The following is an 18338-nucleotide window of genomic DNA, read 5'->3' as shown; positions in this document are numbered from 1 at the left end:
CCCTCCAACCAACCCCGCAATCTATTAGTATTTGATGATTGTTTGACAATGTGTTCTCCATGGCCGGTTTAAAAGTATCACACACAAAATATTAAAATCATACACTTGTTATGGTTTATGTTGGTATCAATTCATCATCTAAAAATAAACTAAAAGACTTCGACCCCCCCCCCCCCCTTGCCGCTAAGCACAGTTGGTTTACATATGAAAAGTCCGTCGTCAAGTAATTAAGTCTCTTGAATATATTGATGGGTTTCAAAGAAATATATGGAAATGAGGCACACTGTCCCAGGTACAGTCCCAGGCCTTCAAAACAGCGTATCAATGTCCGTAATATGCTTGATCAGTGTTGCAGGACATATGTATACACACAATGATTTAAATAAACTAAATATATCCGTAAGCAATATGAATTTAGAATCTCCGTTTCAATTTTAAATTGTATTGATTTTTTTAAAGGTAAATTGTATTTTATAGAAATGCAGGGTTTTATACGATCCGACTACTATATCACGTGTTCCGGTAGAGACAGCTATCGCAAAAATCGATATAGTTAATACTGTGTAACAGCTGGTAAAACTCGTGAACACGAGGGACAGCAGTAGTCCAAGTCCCCATAGTGCGTCATGTCGTCTGTGGTATTGTTGTGGATGTTATATGTCTGGGGTGGTTCGGGGGTACAGTCTCTCTTCCACGAGGACGAAGGTAAGGCACACAGTTTCTTGCATATGTTATCTGTTAACTTCTGGAACTGATGATGTTCGGTGTTTTAACAATCTATGTAATGAGACAGTCAAATGAGAGAGAGAGAGAGAGAGAGAGAGAGAGAGAGAGAGAGAGAGAGAGATGGTGATGTATCTATGTGTTTTTACGCACAACATACATTGTATGTGTTTTTGCTTTCGACTCCTAAAGACTGATTAGAATATATATATACTACATTATTGTACACATAACAGAGTTTTCTGTAAGTATTAAGAATTGAAATCCGCGTCGATCAGCTGAGTAAAGATTGTCGATTAACGGATCAGCTGAGTAAAGATTGTCGATTAACGGATCAGCTGAGTAAAGAGTCGGAATTGTCTATTGTCGATTACTGTTACGTGCAATGAACACTTAAAAAAAAACTGAAGGAAGAAGTACATAATTAATTTCCTTTGCACAGTAACTCGCAATTTTGTCTAAATAACTCTGTAAGCTCTTTCGTTAACGAAAATGGTACATCCACTGAGCGAAACGAGGAGTTTCACTATTATTGCTAAACGTTTGACTTCAATGGAGAACTGTAGATCAGGTCATCTAAATTAGAAACAACAAAGAATTAGATATTATGGCAAGTATATTCATTGCCAATTGGGTCGATAACAACTGTTGCTTGTACGAGTATCTTGTTCGTCATGAGTAGAAAGATGATACGTTACCCGGGCTTAATATTATCGGTTGTTGAACATATAATGTGTTAATAAATCAATTTCATGAATAGACGGTGAAATGATTAAACCTGCCTGTACCCTAGGAACTTGACCCCCCCCCCCCCCCCCTATTTTAAGTCTATGCCTATCTAAACTTCCACTAACGCTTTTTTTTGACCTCGACTTAAGCTGCATTTGCTTCTTTCAACAAGTGAACATATGATAAGAAAGACCACCTCAATCAGCTATGGTTGAATACAGCGTGTATTGTCCATATATGGAGATATACACGTACAATAAAGCTAAATGTCGCTATCAATGCTTGCTTCGGGGCATGCCACAGTCTGCTGGTTACAAATGTCCAAGATTAGATCGAAATTTGTTACAGCGATACTAGTTGTCGTGTGCAAACGTTTATAGTTCATTAACTTTACAATAGCATGCTATACTATGGTGTGCCGATAATACCACTTGCAGCCGCGCGCTGTCACAGAACAGGCTGACACATCTGTACACAACGCGCCGTCACACTGTCATAGAACACGCCCATACAACTGTACACAACGCGCCGTCGCACTGTCACACAACACGCCGACACATCTGTACACAACACGCCATCACAGAACCTGCCGTCACACTGTCACAGAACACACCGTCACAGAACACGCCGTCACACTGTCACAGAACACACCGTCACAGAACAGAACACCCTGTCACACAACACGCCGACACATCTGTACACAACTCGCCCTCACACCGTCACACAACACCCCGACACATCTGTACACGACGCGCCGTCGCGCTGTTACAGAACACGCCTATATACAACTGTACACAACGCGTCGTCACACTGCCACGGTACATGTCTTCGCGTAAACACAACTGCACAACGAACGGTTGACCACACCGTCGACTTCGTACCAACACAACGCACCGTCGCGTCGTCAAAGAGCACGTAATGGTAGCACAACTTTATAAATCAGAAATTTTTAGATATTTTCCTCTGACTTTCAAGAACTGACATAATGATTTCATGTTTCCCATGTTCACGTGAACAATAGAGTCCCAAAAGTGTTTGTCAAAACAATATGCAAGGATCCTCAAATGGCGTAGATTCCAGTTTGTCCAAATTATGACAATTAAGGTAAGGATATGGGTCAAAGTTTTAAACAGGAATAGCGGTGAAATTAAGAATTTCTTGATTCCTTCAAAAATGAAAGTAATCCTCCTCCTAACAATGAACCCTGGTGCCAGGATAAGGCCACAGTGTGGTACAGTATAAGCAATCATTAAAAATATAACAAAACTACAATTACTTATAACAATGAAAGCAACCTCTAATATTGTACACAGGCACCTGATGTATGAACATGCACTTCCTTTGATTCACCCCTCCCCGTGCAAACTAATAAGAAATACCTAGTTACTTACTTTTGTCCATCGCTCCCTATGAAACGTAGGACATCAACGACTCTCACCAACGCATTTTGTTCTGGGCCGTTCTGGCCACACCCAGTCCAGCTGTTCCCTTGTTGTTGACAATACTCCCAGTCAATTCGTGTATTTTGTCTATTTGTTTTCTTCCCAGCGCCATTCTGTGTTTTTATCAAACTTTGAAGATGCACAGATTTATATATTTAATCCCATAAACCTGTGTAACGTAAAAGTGTAAGGAAATTAATCGCAAAATGGAATTGTGAATTGAAAAATAGATATAAAGTCCAAGAATTTGCTGGAACTTTTTTTAATTATATCTGTTTTGCATATAAAAAGGGGGGTGATCAAAGAGAGTGTGGGTCCAAATGTCAGGTGCCTGTGATATTGTATAGTGCAGAATGCAGAATTAACGTCAGGTGCCTGTGATATTGTATAGTGCAGAATTAATGTCAGGTGTCTGTGATATTGTATAGTGCAGAATTAACGTCAGGTGCCTGTGATATTGTATAGTGCAGAATTAATGTCAGATGTCTGTGATATTGTATAGTACAGAATCAATGTCAGGCGTCTGTGGTATTCTGTAGTGCAGAATTAACGTCAGGTGCCTGTGATATTGTATAGTGCAGAATTAATGTCAGGTGTCTGTGATATTGTATAGTGCAGAATTAACGTCAGGTGCCTGTGATATTGTATAGTGCAGAATTAATGTCAGATGTCTGTGATATTGTATAGTACAGAATCAATGTCAGGCGTCTGTGGTATTCTGTAGTGCAGAATTAACGTCAGGTGCCTGTGATATTGTATAGTGCAGAATTAATGTCAGGTGCCTGTGATATTGTATAGTGCATAATTAATGTCAGGTGCCTGTGATATTGTATAGTACAGAATTAATGTCAGGTGTCTGTGATATTGTATAGTACAGAATTAATGTCAGGTGTCTGTGATAATAATAATAATAATATTTATTGATATAGCGCCCTATATGACTATAAATAACCACTCTAAAGCGTTGCACACAATAAAAATGATACAGCATGTTCTAAACGTAGTAAAGGGAAATTATAATAGCATTAAGACAGATAATATCAAAACAAAGCTAGAAAAACATCAATAATGTGAAGTAAAATTACTAAAATCTAAAACATGATGTGCATGAAAAAAGTTCCACGCCGTACAATCAAATGATATAAAATACAATAGTTGAAATAAATATACAATTATACACTTGAAAAAGTCATGTTAAAATGATGGTAAAGAAACTATAAAGATTTAACCACCTATAATACTAATAATATGCAAGTCTAAAAAGATGTTGTATAGTGCAGAATTCAATTATCTGCATATAGAAAATTCTAAGGAAACCTTGGCAACAACCAATCAAAATGAGAAGTACAAACACCAATTAAATCCTGTTTTGTTCTGTGGCTGGGTTGGATCTACACATGCATTAGAGGTGTATACTTTTACATATCAGAGTATATAGGAAGAGTCATTTTAAAACGGATCTCTGTCAATTTCACAATGATATTCAAAATCAAACTCTTTGCTAATTATGATTCCCATGGCTATAATCGGCCTATAGTATAGGTTTATAGAGATGTACATATATACTAGCACTGTTAATAATGCCTGTTTTTGAACTGAAACTGATACAATAAAGTCATTATTTTGTTGTTTTTGTCTAGCACGATGTCACCCTGAAGAAGTCCATATTGCGTTTGGCAACAAGGTGTCAGATGTTGTGGTCATTTGGTCGACAGTTGGTAATTGCTCCACGTCGGTGGAATATGGTCCCGGACCATGGAACTTGTCACTCACAACATCTGGAGAAACAAAGCTGTTTATAGAAACAAATCCTAGTGGAAAACACTACCTCCACAGAGTAGTAGTTAAAGTGAGTAACTTTACAATTTACATATACACAATGAATTCCGATAAATTTAAGCCTCTTGTGAACACATTTATCAAGTTTATTTTATTATCACAGGACTTGGATAATTCCTTGACGTATTTCTACAGACCAATTAGTAACGGGATCAGCAGTGGACCCTTCTACTTCAAAACACCACCATCTGGGAACGTACGCAATTCTTTTCTCTGAAAAGTACCCAAAAAAAAACGACAACGCAATGACAATTGTTAATCAATTTGTCTCAAATTAGATAACACATTATAAATCAGAAACCCCCAAACTAAATTTGTATGTGTGTATAAAGGAATAGTTAAAATGGATAACCTTGCTGCAATCCTTTTTCAAACTTATTACACATGTAATTTGAATACAGGGACTAGACGCATATAACGACCTTACTTACAATGTTACTGTATAGTGTTTCTGTATTATAGTACATCAACATATCTTCTAGGACTGGCATCCGGAATTTTTGGTGTATGGTGACCTGGGCATCGAGTCGCATGCTGTTCCTGCTCTTGAAAAAGAGGCCTTATCAGGGAGATATACGGCAATTTTTCATGTCGGTGATTTCGCTTACAATATGGAGGATGATGGAGGAAAAGTGTGTGACACCTCTCTCTCTCTCTCTCTCTCTCTCAAGCAGTGAATGAGCTTATCAACAAATATTATTCTTATTCAATGGCTACCAAAGCGTTTGTTTGCAAGTAATCTGATTGAAAAATAATCTCTTTGATCATGGAGACATAATAGAAATTTTCACAGAGGTAAAACAATTCATACAATATACTATAATGAGGATTTTAGGAAGGAAAAGATTTACCGTAAAACCACAATTATATCGTCTTTCCAGCAAAAAATATGGTGAATTTGTTACATATACATCCTGATCTTCATTCGTATATAAAAAATGTATAGTAGTAGAACAATGAAAAATTGGTCTGCAGTAAAAGTAATTATTTTTAGCTAATTTATGTACTTGAAATTCCGATAAATTAGTGGAAAGAATTAACTTCCTGGGTGTCTCTACGTTCTCATTATCTTCAATATGTTGCATCATCAATAAAATCCTATGTTGATGATATGTATGAAGGTCTGTAAATAACACGCAGTTACACCTGCTTAAAAAAGTTGTCACTGCTGTCATTATACTCAGCGTTTGCTAATTTGTGCGAACTTCCATCCGTGATTATGTTATATTGACTTAGTTTTGGTTCAATTCCCTGCCCCTTCGATTGCTCTTTTTCAATAAGGCATAATCTGCCCAATTACCGAATTCTCTGAAGAAAAACAGTTAGATTCAAAGATTGTTGTTGGTGTCAAGTTGTAAATGTTGAATACATATATGTACTAATGGGTTTTGATTCAAAATCTACAGGTTGTCATGCTAAAATACCCTTGAGTGCTAAAATGCCATAACAAATCTTTGGGAGTACAATTTTCATAGTTTTTTGGGGTGAGGGGATTGGGGATCTGTATATACCCATGAATTTATCTGCAATAATCAAATCCCCATCGACGTGCTTAAAATTTATTCTCAACCACGAAAATAAGTTATTCACCTTGAGAACACCCTGTCAGTACTGTACATTAACTCTCCATTGAAGTCTTCGATGTCACCACTTTTGAGTATCGTTATGTTCAATATATTTTACATAAAATACCATTTTTTATCATTTTTCACCACTATCTAGCAAATAAATGACACACACAAAAATGATTCTTCTTCGGATCTGTGTGATTCAAAGGTGAGACTAGCTGCTGTATAGGTCAACGCTACAGTAAGACGAAAACCCTTTAGGAAATTTGCAAGATTTTAGTTCTACCAAAATCTCGTTATCCTATGGATTCCGAAAGAAAAAATCTCGTTATCCTATGGGGAAAAAATCCTAATGGGATGAATACCATTATTTTCAATCAATCACGTTACGATGAAATATCACATACTTGAAGTGGTAAGATCGTAAAAAATTAAAAATTTCTTATATTTTTTGAAAATATTTTTGATTACTTTTACTTAGCTGAGAACTCAAATAAACTTGGGGTCTAACAAGACTTTACTAGCGTGGTTTGTAACCTTTCCTTAGATACCTTTACTAGCGTTCGTTTGTAACCTTTCCTTACATACCTTTACTAGCGTTCGTTTGTAACCTTTCCTTAGATACCTTTTCAGTTGTTATAAAACTACAGCAATTATTCTACTCGAGTATAAAAACTTCTGGGGAAATTTCTCCCATTTAAGTATTATCCTATATGATATTTTCTATCATATACGACATTTTCTACCATACAATAATGATAGGATTTTGGTAGGATTGCAAACCTACCTATTCTCCGAAAGGATTTTCGTCTTTAAAGGACCTATATTATTCTACAAGCATGTGCACGTTCACCCACGAGCTGTGAGATACTGACAAAAAATTCTGATTTCACTCAATATCACTGTTGTAAAGGGTAGCAGTAAAGATTTGACTTTGTCGTGCCCGGAGTTAAATGTCGCATTACCATAGTCATTTACATCCATATCTATTATCCACGTCATATCAAGGGAGGGTTGCATGTGGTACTGCAAATGCATGCATGAAGCTTCATATGCACTTGCAAAATCGCCGGTTTTGGATCATCATACATGTTATTACATTACAGGCAGAATATCATGTTAACCGAGTTCAAATCTACTAGAGCTGATCAAGAGGTTATGAGACAAGGCCATAATAGAACACATGAACCATTAGCTGTAATAATGTAGCCCTCTCCGATTTTTTAAAATTATTTTTTTTATTTGGGAGAGGTCTACAACTCCTTAGGATCTCTGTAATGGTGCAAATGCGGGAGTGATTCACTCCCGCAACATTTTTGATCATTCTAAGCATTTGCTGACTTTCTTTACGTAAATAAAATGATATTCTATGTTTCTTAGTCATTATGTAAATTTATAACCTGCAACTTACGATTTGTGAGGCTCTATTCTACCGTTTTCAACAATTTCGATATATTCCAATTTCTCGATTTATATTTGTGCGCCATGTTTGATGTACTGAAGTTTCAACTTCCGATTGTCAAGTTATTTGCATATGCCATATAGGGTAGTCTTTACATCAATGGACAAGTACGGAGGAGAAAGCTATTTCGTCGGTATCAAAATGGTTTAGATTTCATATCAAGTTGAAAAACGAACAGCGGAGTGTAAATTTTTTCTGCAACCATATGATTTTCCTTTCTTTGTCGGAGTGGCTCGAGTAACTACATTTTCGTGCAGATTGTCAATGTCTAGGTTTTTCAGTAGATCCACCTACGAGATCTCGCGATAACAAGCATGGTGGAACTGACGAAGAATTATGCATGCTGTACATGATGTATAATGAAAAACATCTATTTTAGACATGCCCATGCACAAAGTTGGTACTCCTTTTGGTGTAAACAATCTTTGGGACTATTACACGGAGCTTATTATCGGTTATTCATAACATTATTTTGCACCATTATGGATATCCTATGAAATTGTAGCCATATCCCGAAAACGTCAGAATAAAAACAAAATCGGATAGGGATACATTATTGCAGCTAATGAACCATATATCATAGTCCAATAATCAAATTATGAAGTAACGCATCGGTCGAGGTAGCTCAATGGTGGAGCGTTCGCTTCGTAACCGAGACGTTGTTGAGTTGGAGCCCCATCCATCAATCGGATCACGCGCTCGTCTTTTTCCGTAACCGGTTACGGAAATAGCCGAGTAGTTACGATTGCCCCATCCATGCCAAAACTAAGACATTGGTTGGTTGGTTGTATATTGTTTAACGTCCCACTCGAGAATTTTTCACTCATATGGAGATGTTAAACCTAAGACGTAAACATAGTTTGTGATTGTTCCTTCGCCAAACGCTCGGCGTTTAGAAGTAAGAGTATGATATATGACCTTAAAAACGTATTGCAGCAATCGTTGGCACGTTAAAGAACCTTCACTGCTACGACCCTTAGTTCTAAGCATATATTTAAATTTTGTGGTACTTCACCTACAGCTGGTGACGTCTCAATATGAGTAAAAAATTAACGACAGGACGTAGAATAAACAAATAACCAATCAAGTACAGTGTATTATTACAAGTGCACTCTTTAGCTTTAGCATGCAGAGGATGCTATATTGAAAAGCCGTGACGAGTTGTAACTTTAGTGATAAATCATGATTCTCGCATGTTTCCAGCGCCGCAGTCTCGTACTAAAATTGCTTACACAGAATAAATTTCGTAGACACCACTGATATGTAGTTTTACTATAAATCTATAGTGCCAGTCTTAGAACTTTTTGATCAGTTAAGTGGAGTTCCTTAGCTTAATGATCCAATGAGTTAAACTGATAATCGAACTTTCCCAGCATGGTCACTTGAAGTTTTACTCAGTTTTTGGTCGAGGATGTTATGGACATTCCTCTGTGAATGGGTTTCGGCCTTGTTGGGTAACAATGAATATGGTTCTGTGTAGCTTTGCACGGGTCTTAGAATGTTAATGACCATTAAGAAATGCGACTGTCATTTTATGGTGTATTAGAATGTAACTCACCAATACTGAAATGCATGGGATTTATCTTCAGAGAGGAGACACATTTCTCCGTTTAATAGAGGACTTTTCCGCTAGAGTGCAGTATATGACGGCTCCAGGAAATCACGGTAAGGCTATAGGTCGGCGGTTTATCTCAACAAGAGTTTGATTTTAAGTCACTCAGGTGAAATGCCACCCGTTGCTGTTGTTGATTTTTGAAAATTATCAACCTTTTCTCAAATACAACTAGTTCATTTCATACTAAAATTGTTGCTCTTCTTAGAAGTAGAACAAAATTGTTAAACTGCTCCTTTGGAGTGATGTAATATCTTTTGTAGAATTGAGTGCTAAGTTATCAAACTACTATACCTTTACCAGAATTCCGATATTTATAACCTAAGGTTCAGGCCTCAGAGCGGGGCTAAATAGGTCATATAGAAAAAAGGCATCCTCTTTACTGCAGAACATGCAGCAAACTGAGTGCATACTTATAATGAACATAGATACTTGCATAGTTAAACATAGATACTTCTACCAAAATTCTGAAACCTATGGGTCAGGAGTTCAACATCTACTAGACAAACTAGATGCACAGTCAATAGGCCACGCAAACTAAGTTTGGATGATGTATAGAAAATACCATGTACGTACATGTATGTGTGTTCGTCTATCTGTTGAACTTCTATCTTTTCATTCCACTTTTGTCTAGCCATAACGTGTAATGGAAAAACACTAAAACCTCACGCTCAACATTGAGCAAAGGTTACCACCTAGAATAAGATTTGTTTTGCAAGACTAGACGCATTGCCTTGAGTCAAAGTCATTTGATGAAGGTCAAGGTTACAAGTGACAAGGTGTACTACAAACTTTGTGGCAGGACACACCTTTGTAATAGAGTAACATACTACGGGTAGTTTGCTTATGGACAGCCAGTATGCCTTGTTCCTCAACTAATGGCATAAAGACTTTTCTCTGAACAATAAGTTTGTTATGGAGAGTATTTAAAAGCTCATACTTGGCATAAAGGGTTCGTGTGGTCCAACAATGAATCAAAGACACGTGCTTAATTAAAATCAATATCACTGGTTAAAAGTTCTTGAGACATTGAGTCATGACTTTGATCCATGATCACAAAAACTGATAACATCCTCTTAACATATTTTGATAAATAAACTCTTGCGTCATCAACATCCATCACTTCTAATTAATTGTTTATGTGTGTTCCTCAAGTGCCCGTTAAGCCTCTTGTTCACGAAGTATAAAATTTTTAAAAAAAAACTATCGATTTACAAATGTTTAAAGACTGTTTTACTCTTAAAGAGATGGACGGAGGAAGTTTCTCCCACTACCGATATCGGTTTTCTACACCAGGCACGGAGTGGCCAATCCCAATGAACAAGATGTGGTATAGCATCGACGTGGGGCTTGTGCACTTCATCAGGTACACAGATAATTATTAAATAGAAATCAATCATATTTCCAGGTACACAGATAATTATTGAATAGAAATCAATCATATGTCCAGGTACACAGATGATTATTGAATAGAAATCTGCTTTTAAATGTTTATGAAAGGTCTGAATCTGAAGAGATCCAGAGATCGAGAGCAATGTGCTTGAATGGCGTATTCAGGCAACCGAGGATTTTTATCTGTTTACATTTTAAATCTCTGAATTCCTTGTATAATGTTTTACTTTGAAAATATGTAAAACCCAATATGCAAGTTGGACACATGATTTGTTTTCAATAACAAATGCCGTTCGCGAATTTATGTTGGGGGAATTTACTTTTAAGAAATAAATTTAATTTTTGAAAATACATGAGGGTATACAGTTAGCGCTTCATGAAAACTGTGCCGGCGTGAAGCGTTGTCGTTCATACACGGATGTATTATTTTTTTTAATGAAAATTATTTTTTATCATACTTTCATTTCTGTCGGAATCCTCAGTCGTTAGACGTACTATATTTATCAAGATTCATACGCGCATTGTTCACAACATTGGCGCATTCATGAGGTAATGACTATCATTACAATTTGAAAAGACATCAAAGGCGAAAACATTAGAAATGTAAGTTTCTAAATATAACTGTTAGTTTATTTCAAAATTGCACTTGAAGTCATGCTGGATTGTATAGCATTGACTGATGGGTTCTTTTCCAGTTATTCCACAGAGGTGTTCTTCATAGCTGACGGACAACACATAGCCCAACAGCAGAACTGGTTAATGGCGGATCTAAAACAGGCAAACGACAACAGAAAACGCCGTCCCTGGGTCATAGCCTTAGGTCATCGTCCTATGTACTGCTCCAATAGTGACGCGGACGATTGTACAAAGCCCACCTCCAAGGTTCGGGCGGGGTGAGTACTGAGTCAATCATATTGTGTGTCATCTACTGATCATATAGTGACGGGAAAGGCAACCATGCGGTTCATTATTTGGCGAATTTCATTTCATTTTCCCACCATGAATGAAATTGGTATTAAGAAAGTCATCTTTTGATTTTTATAATGTAATATCCATTTGTTTGGAAGAGCCGCTACGTACTGTTCTAAATTCCAGTAATTTCACTAATCTTAAATGTAGATTGGAGGACATATTCTACAAATATGGAGTCGATATAGTTCTTCAAGCACATGAACACTCCTACGAGCGACTGTGGCCCCAGTACAAAGGGGTGGTATTGAGCAAGAACTATACTAATCCCCAGGCGCCTGTCCAGCTGATATCTGGAGCAGCAGGAAGCAAATATAAGCGAGATCCAGAAAAAGCCCAAAGAGGTAATTGTTAGTAGAAATAGTCATTGAAATAGAAGCACCCATGGTACCTGGTGATTTGTCATGGGTTTCCGTTGTAGCATTCAAGTAATATGAAACCACTTCATATACTGCAATCTGAAATCATCTTCATTGTTACTAATATGCAACTTTTAAACCAACACATATTTTTAAAAAAGACATCTAGTTAAGAATTTTAATGATTTGGAATGACTCACAGCGGGAAATTGTCTTTAGAAGAAATATAATTTTTCATCGTTCCGTAGGAGGGGTACTCTGCGTGACACATTGATGCATTTCAATATCACGGTAACTGAAGCAATGATGAATGTGCGTAGTACTCAAAACACAGTATTTTGAATATTTGCCCCGGTTAGGTGAAGTATTGGACTATCAGAGTAGTTAGGACAGCTTCAATTCTATTATGATAATAAGAAAACATCGTGTCGAATTTTGGAAAAAAATTAAGTTTTATGATGAAAGTTCGTTCATGACAGACTTTGTGATTCTCTACCAATGCACAGGCAATTCCATGCCACAACCAAACTACATATAGCTACAAAAACAAGTATTATCATTCAGACAACAGCATGACAGTTCGCTTCACTGAGCGTGTGAGATTTTCATACTACGATTACCATGACCTAGTTTGATCATCAACTATAGTAACTAGAGTTGAACCATAGTACGATCGAACTGCCTATGGTCGAAACTGGAAGAGGTGTTACTGCGTATGTCTGGTCTACCAAACAGCCAGAATGGTGAAACTTTAGTAACCAGACATACGCACAGAAGGTCCGGAAGCAAGCTAGGCATGCTCAATTAAGTTTCGGAAGTCATCTACTATGGTTGATGATCGAACTAGGTCCATATTACTCATCAACTGGTCATTTGGTTTCAATGAAATGAACACTATTTAGATATCAAACACAGTACCCGACCATACCACCGGTAGAACTGACCAATCGGATTGAATGGCTGTTTACGAGAATCTTATCACACCATTCTGTGGTAAACAACAACACGTGGTCTGTCAATGACTACATATACTTGTAAACTAAACTTTGATACAAGAACGAACCATCTGATTGATTGATTTTACTATCGTCCAATAACAGCGTGCCACTTATGTAAATTTCATTCGCTAATCGGCCGTATGGTTTCAATAAAAGTAAGTTTGAATGACCACGCCATGCCATTCTTTCAATGTGATAGGTCATTAAGAAATCTATGAGACGTTTGCACGCTCGATCAAGTGAAGTGACACGCTGTTAGATCGATAGTAAATTTCTTTAATTTCTAAAATCCAACAATAGACACACTCTCTATTGTTCAAGAAACGCTTTCAAGATGAGGTTGTAATTTTGTTCATTAATCTAAGCGTCACTTACTAATGTTATAATTGTTTTGTAGGAGAATGGTCTGCCTTTGCAAACACAAATGAATCTCTAAACAGTATTGGTAAACTGAAAATCCTGAACGAATCCCATCTGTATTGGGAACAATATAATTTGTTAACAAAACAAGTGATTGATTCAATTATGGTTGTTCAAGAGAGCCACGGACCATTTAAGCAACAAAAGTTATCGCATGAAGTTACTCAGAAAATCGAAAATATTAAGGAGAAAGAGAAAGAACAGATAAAACACAACGAGGTAAACCCGTCCCCGCCCGATCACAGTCCTGGCAATACCCCAGGAAGGAACAAATCTATAGGCACCGGTCAAAAAATAAAAGAAATGTTGAGTCATGTCGATAAGAGGACAGTAATTGGGGTTTGTAGTGGAGCTGGGGCACTAATTTTACTAATCGTGATAATAGTTGTGGTAAAAAAGAAGAAAGCCGCCAAATCAAGAAAGTATCGGAGATGGGACGACAAGGTAGATTATGGAAGGAAGTTTTACTCTAGTTATAACCATGTCGAATCTGGAGAAAAGGAAGCAGACGACTTTGAAGTTGACGTCAGTGATGGTAATTTACCGACGGCTAAACTTTTAACAGACGACCGGAAATGACGCAAACTGACTCAGGTATCGTAATGATGAAAAGTCAATGGCTTTTGCATGGTTTAAACCCTTATTGATGCTGGTTCTTGCCAAACTGGCAACTATGTGCCAAATTCCAACAGAACAAATACCAGTGCTGAGTTTCAAGAGCTTCCATGGAAATTCAAATGTTTTCACTGGAGACGTCTAATATTGTACAGATATTGTAATATACCAACAGTATATAATTTTTGACGATATTAGATTTGTGATGTTGATCAAATGCAAAAATGCCATTTACATACTGTATGTACACACCAGGTCAAACTGTAGAAATTAGTCAATATTTATTTTCGTGTTGATCTGAGAGATGGGACTGACGGTCAGGAGGTTTTTTAATTTTAAAAGCAGCCGTTGTCAATGTACGGTATATATGAATCATACCACGACGTGCACAAAATGTCATGTGTTAATCTCTGTGTTATGCGGGTAAAACAATACATTTTGAAATGATAATCATATGCAATATCTGCTTACTATGCACTATATTCTTGATTATAAAAATACAAATGGCTCCCTTTAGCTCGAAGTCTACGAGACTGCACAAAGTCTTGCAGAGTAAATGTTTAGTTTAATATGGGAAAGGTCTCAAGAAAATACGAATTTATAATGCGAGTACAGGATGTTTTATGTATATATGAATGTGTTGTTTTAGAATACGGCAGTTTCTAAGTACATACTACAGAATTTCAGTTGGTATGGTACAACCGATTTTAGATTATATTCATCATTTCATAGAATAGGGAAGTGGATTCTGTATTGATCATGACAAGTGTCGTTTTGCTCCCAGAAGATCAGTTAACGGTGGATCTAATTCTACAATCTATCAATGAGCTGTGTACGGCTGGTGTTCATCTTTATGTTTTTATGAATGTCTTTCCGATGTAAGAATGTAAGGTTTTTGGTAAATTATAATTGTTGTTTGATTATGTGGTAAGTGTTGAATTCGTAAAGAAGTTTGTTGTATTTGAGAAGGTTTAGTGTAGTTGGCATTTGTGATGTGGTAAATCTGTTGTATTGGTGAGGGGTGAATGTTGTTAGATGGTAGGTATTTGTGATGTGGTAAATCTGTTGTATTGGTGAGGGGTGAGTGTTGTTAGATGGTTGGTATTTGTGATGTGGTAGATCTGTTGTATTGGTGAGGGGTGAGTGTTGTTAGATGGTCGATATTTGTGATGTGGTAAATCTGTTGTATTGGTGAAGGTTTAGTGTAGTTGGTTTTTGTGATGTGGTAAATCTGTTGTATTGGTGAGGGGTGAGTGTTGTTAGTATTTGTAATGTGGTAAATCTGTTGTATTGGTGAGGGGTGAGTGTTGTTAGATGGTAGGTATTTGTGATGTGGTAAATCTGTTGTATTGGTGAGGGGTGAGTGTTGTTAGATGGTCGGTATTTGTGATGTGGTAAATCTGTTGTATTGGTGAGGGGTGAGTGTTGTTAGATGGTTAGTATTTGTAATGTGGTAAATCTGTTGTATTGGTGAGGGGTGAGTGTTGTTAGTATTTGTAATGTGGTAAATCTGTTGTATTGGTGAGGGGTGAGTGTTGTTAGATGGTCGGTATTTGTGATGTGGTAAATCTGTTGTATTGGTGAGGGGTGAGTGTTGTTAGATGGTTAGTATTTGTAATGTGGTAAATCTGTTGTATTGGTGAGGGGTGAGTGTTGTTAGATGGTCGGAATTTATGATGTGGTAAATCTGTTGTATTGGTGAGGGGTGAGTGTTGTTAGTATTTGTAATGTGGTAAATCTGTTGTAATGGTGAGGGGTGAGTGTTGTTAGATGGTAGGTATTTGTAATGTGGTAAATCTGTTGTATTGGTGAGGGGTGAGTGTTGTTAGATGGTAGGTATTTGTGATGTGGTAAATCTGTTGTATTGGTGAGGGGTGAGTGTTGTTAGATGGTCGGTATTTGTGATGTGGTAAATCTGTTGTATTGGTGAGGGGTGAGTGTTGTTAGATGGTAGGTATTTGTGATGTGGTAGATCTGTTGTATTGGTGAGGGGTGAGTGTTGTTAGATGGTTGGTATTTGTAATGTGGTAAATCTGTTGTATTGGTGAAGGGTGAGTGTTGTTAGATGACTGGTATTTGTGATGTGTTAAGTCTGTTATGCTAGTGAATGGTTAGTGCTAGTAGATATTTCGCTGATATATAGTTTTTTTTTTATGAAGGTTCAACTTTGTGGAGAAAGATGGTAGTGTTTAGACTATATGTACAATAAAACTAGTGTTTTTAGATGTGGTTTATATTATTCGGGTGGATGATTTTTATTTGAAGGTGCATGCATATGACTGTAGGTGAATGGCCTGCAATACGTTGTAACTCACAAAAAGTCAATGCGAGATGTTATGTCTAGGAGAAAATTTTAAATTTCAAAGGTAATTAATTGTTCCATTTTAAGTACATAAAATCCTTAACTTTGAATATCTTAATGGGGCATGCGTCCCACATGCCCCCCCCCCCCCCCCCCATATACCAGTGTCTTCTGCAAAATAGCTGCATGATCAAAATAAAACCTTTCAAAATTACAAACAGAATTCGCCTTTCATAGACATAGACTAACACATGTATGATAGAAAGTATCATTCTGAATATATTGTGAAGAAAAGCCCAGCGAAAACAAAATTTGAAATGCTTATTGTTAGCTGTAGAAGGTGTTACAATGATTAACCTCTTCTCTACCTGTCTAGATCAGATTATACGAAATATAGATACACCAGAAGTCTTACTAATCATCAAGGGGCGCGAGGCGTGTTACATTGTAAATTAACGAGGGTGATGATCTTTATAAACAGTGTCATACTTTATATTCCATTGACCTTTACCAAGGGCAAGGTCGTAGATAAGAGTCATTCTTTCCTATTAGTAAGCACCATTATGCCAATGCTTTGGCAATGGTAAACCATGGTGTAAAATTTCTTTGTAGTCCAAAACATATCATAGGAGATATAGAGTTCATGATTATAAGGATGGATTGACAGACAGACGCAGTGAAAACAATAAAGGTCTTTCATCTTGGAGACATTGATGTGATGTTCGGACAACGTATCTGTCCATCAACTCTTCCATGTTGAATCGTTCAAATTTCATAGCACAATACCTGATTGATAATTCTAGGAAGATAGAATATTAAGATAATCATAATTCATGATCACAAAGGTAGACAGAATTAGAAATATTGATATGTTCATTTTTTATTGCTATTATTTTGTCTTTCATGACGTATGTCAAAGGCTTTAAAAGTTTTCAGCTATTCATAAGAGAAGACATTAGAACAATTCTGGCTGCCGAGATATATTGACTTCCGTCAGACCTCTATTTTGATGGTGACAGATTTTGGCTACTGAGCCTCGATTTGTTACAAAGGTTTTATTGTGATGCTAGCTGTGTGATTTTTATTTGAATGATGAAATGTATTTGCGTTAATGATAGGTATTTACATATAGGTTTGAATTTTCCCTTCAATTAACTGCAGTTCCAAAATGCATGTTGCTGTCGGGTTTTTTCTCTCTTTTTTTTTTTCTTTGCATTTTATATTGATACTCAATATTCTCTCTATATCAATATTTTCGTATTTGTGAAATTATTTTCAATAACTTTACTAAATATTACAATAGTGTTCTTTATTGCAATAATTCACCAAAATAATTGGCGTCGGTGTACGAGATCGAGACTGACCTGTTTGTTGCCAACGTTTGTTTTTGTATTACTAGTGTATATATTTAATGATGTTTGACAGTTTATCATTGAAATGTATATTCATTGTGCTATTGTGAATGATAATCTTTCAGTATAATATACATACTGTATATGGTATATGATACACATGCTTTATATGATAGATGTAATGTATTTGGTATATGATACACATGCTTTATATGATAAATGTTATGTATTTGGTGTGTGATACTTGCACTACAGATGATGATGTGTGTGTAAGACACGTACTACATATGACACATGATTCATATATATTGTTTATGGTTTATGATAAGACATATATCTAATTCATTCTTGTATATTTGATATACTTATTGTAAGGTAATATTGTTGAGGTGGAGGTTTTGATACGTAAGTAATAAATATTGAAACATTTCTATAGTATTACGAATGAAAGAAAACCACATTACATCTAGACTGGTGTGTGAAAATCCGCCGTGTGTCTCATTTAAATAGTACTGGACATGATGCCTCCTTCCCAGAAAAGTACTGGTGTGTCCAT

The 18338-nt window shown here is 36.6% G+C and overlaps 1 protein-coding gene across 3 annotated transcripts; it reads left to right on the top strand.

Moving 5' to 3' along the window:
• Positions 1-477: 477 nt before the first annotated feature.
• Positions 478-18211, top strand: LOC125650740 (acid phosphatase type 7-like). 3 transcript variants are annotated; one of them, XR_008799825.1, is made up of 11 exons: positions 556-705; positions 4535-4743; positions 4837-4929; positions 5216-5365; positions 6456-6509; positions 9353-9428; positions 10621-10741; positions 11463-11660; positions 11887-12080; positions 13491-15339; positions 15450-18211. XR_008799825.1 is itself a non-coding variant. In XM_048879270.2 (10 exons), the coding sequence occupies exons 1-10, from the start codon at positions 627-629 to the stop codon at positions 14090-14092; spliced, it is 1776 nt and encodes a 591-aa protein (XP_048735227.2). In that variant the 5' UTR covers positions 478-626; the 3' UTR covers positions 14093-18211. The 3 variants fall into 3 exon arrangements, 2 of the variants coding, with proteins under 2 accessions (XP_048735227.2, XP_048735375.2); XM_048879270.2 differs by having other exon boundaries at positions 478-705; positions 13491-18211; XM_048879418.2 differs by lacking the exon at positions 6456-6509 and having other exon boundaries at positions 505-705; positions 13491-18211.
• The last annotated feature ends 127 nt before the right edge of the window (positions 18212-18338 follow it).

Source organism: Ostrea edulis, chromosome 1, assembly GCF_947568905.1.
Source record: "Ostrea edulis chromosome 1, xbOstEdul1.1, whole genome shotgun sequence".
In the NCBI taxonomy this organism is placed as follows: domain Eukaryota; kingdom Metazoa; phylum Mollusca; class Bivalvia; order Ostreida; family Ostreidae; genus Ostrea; species Ostrea edulis.
This window is presented reverse-complemented; position numbering and strand designations above follow the sequence as displayed.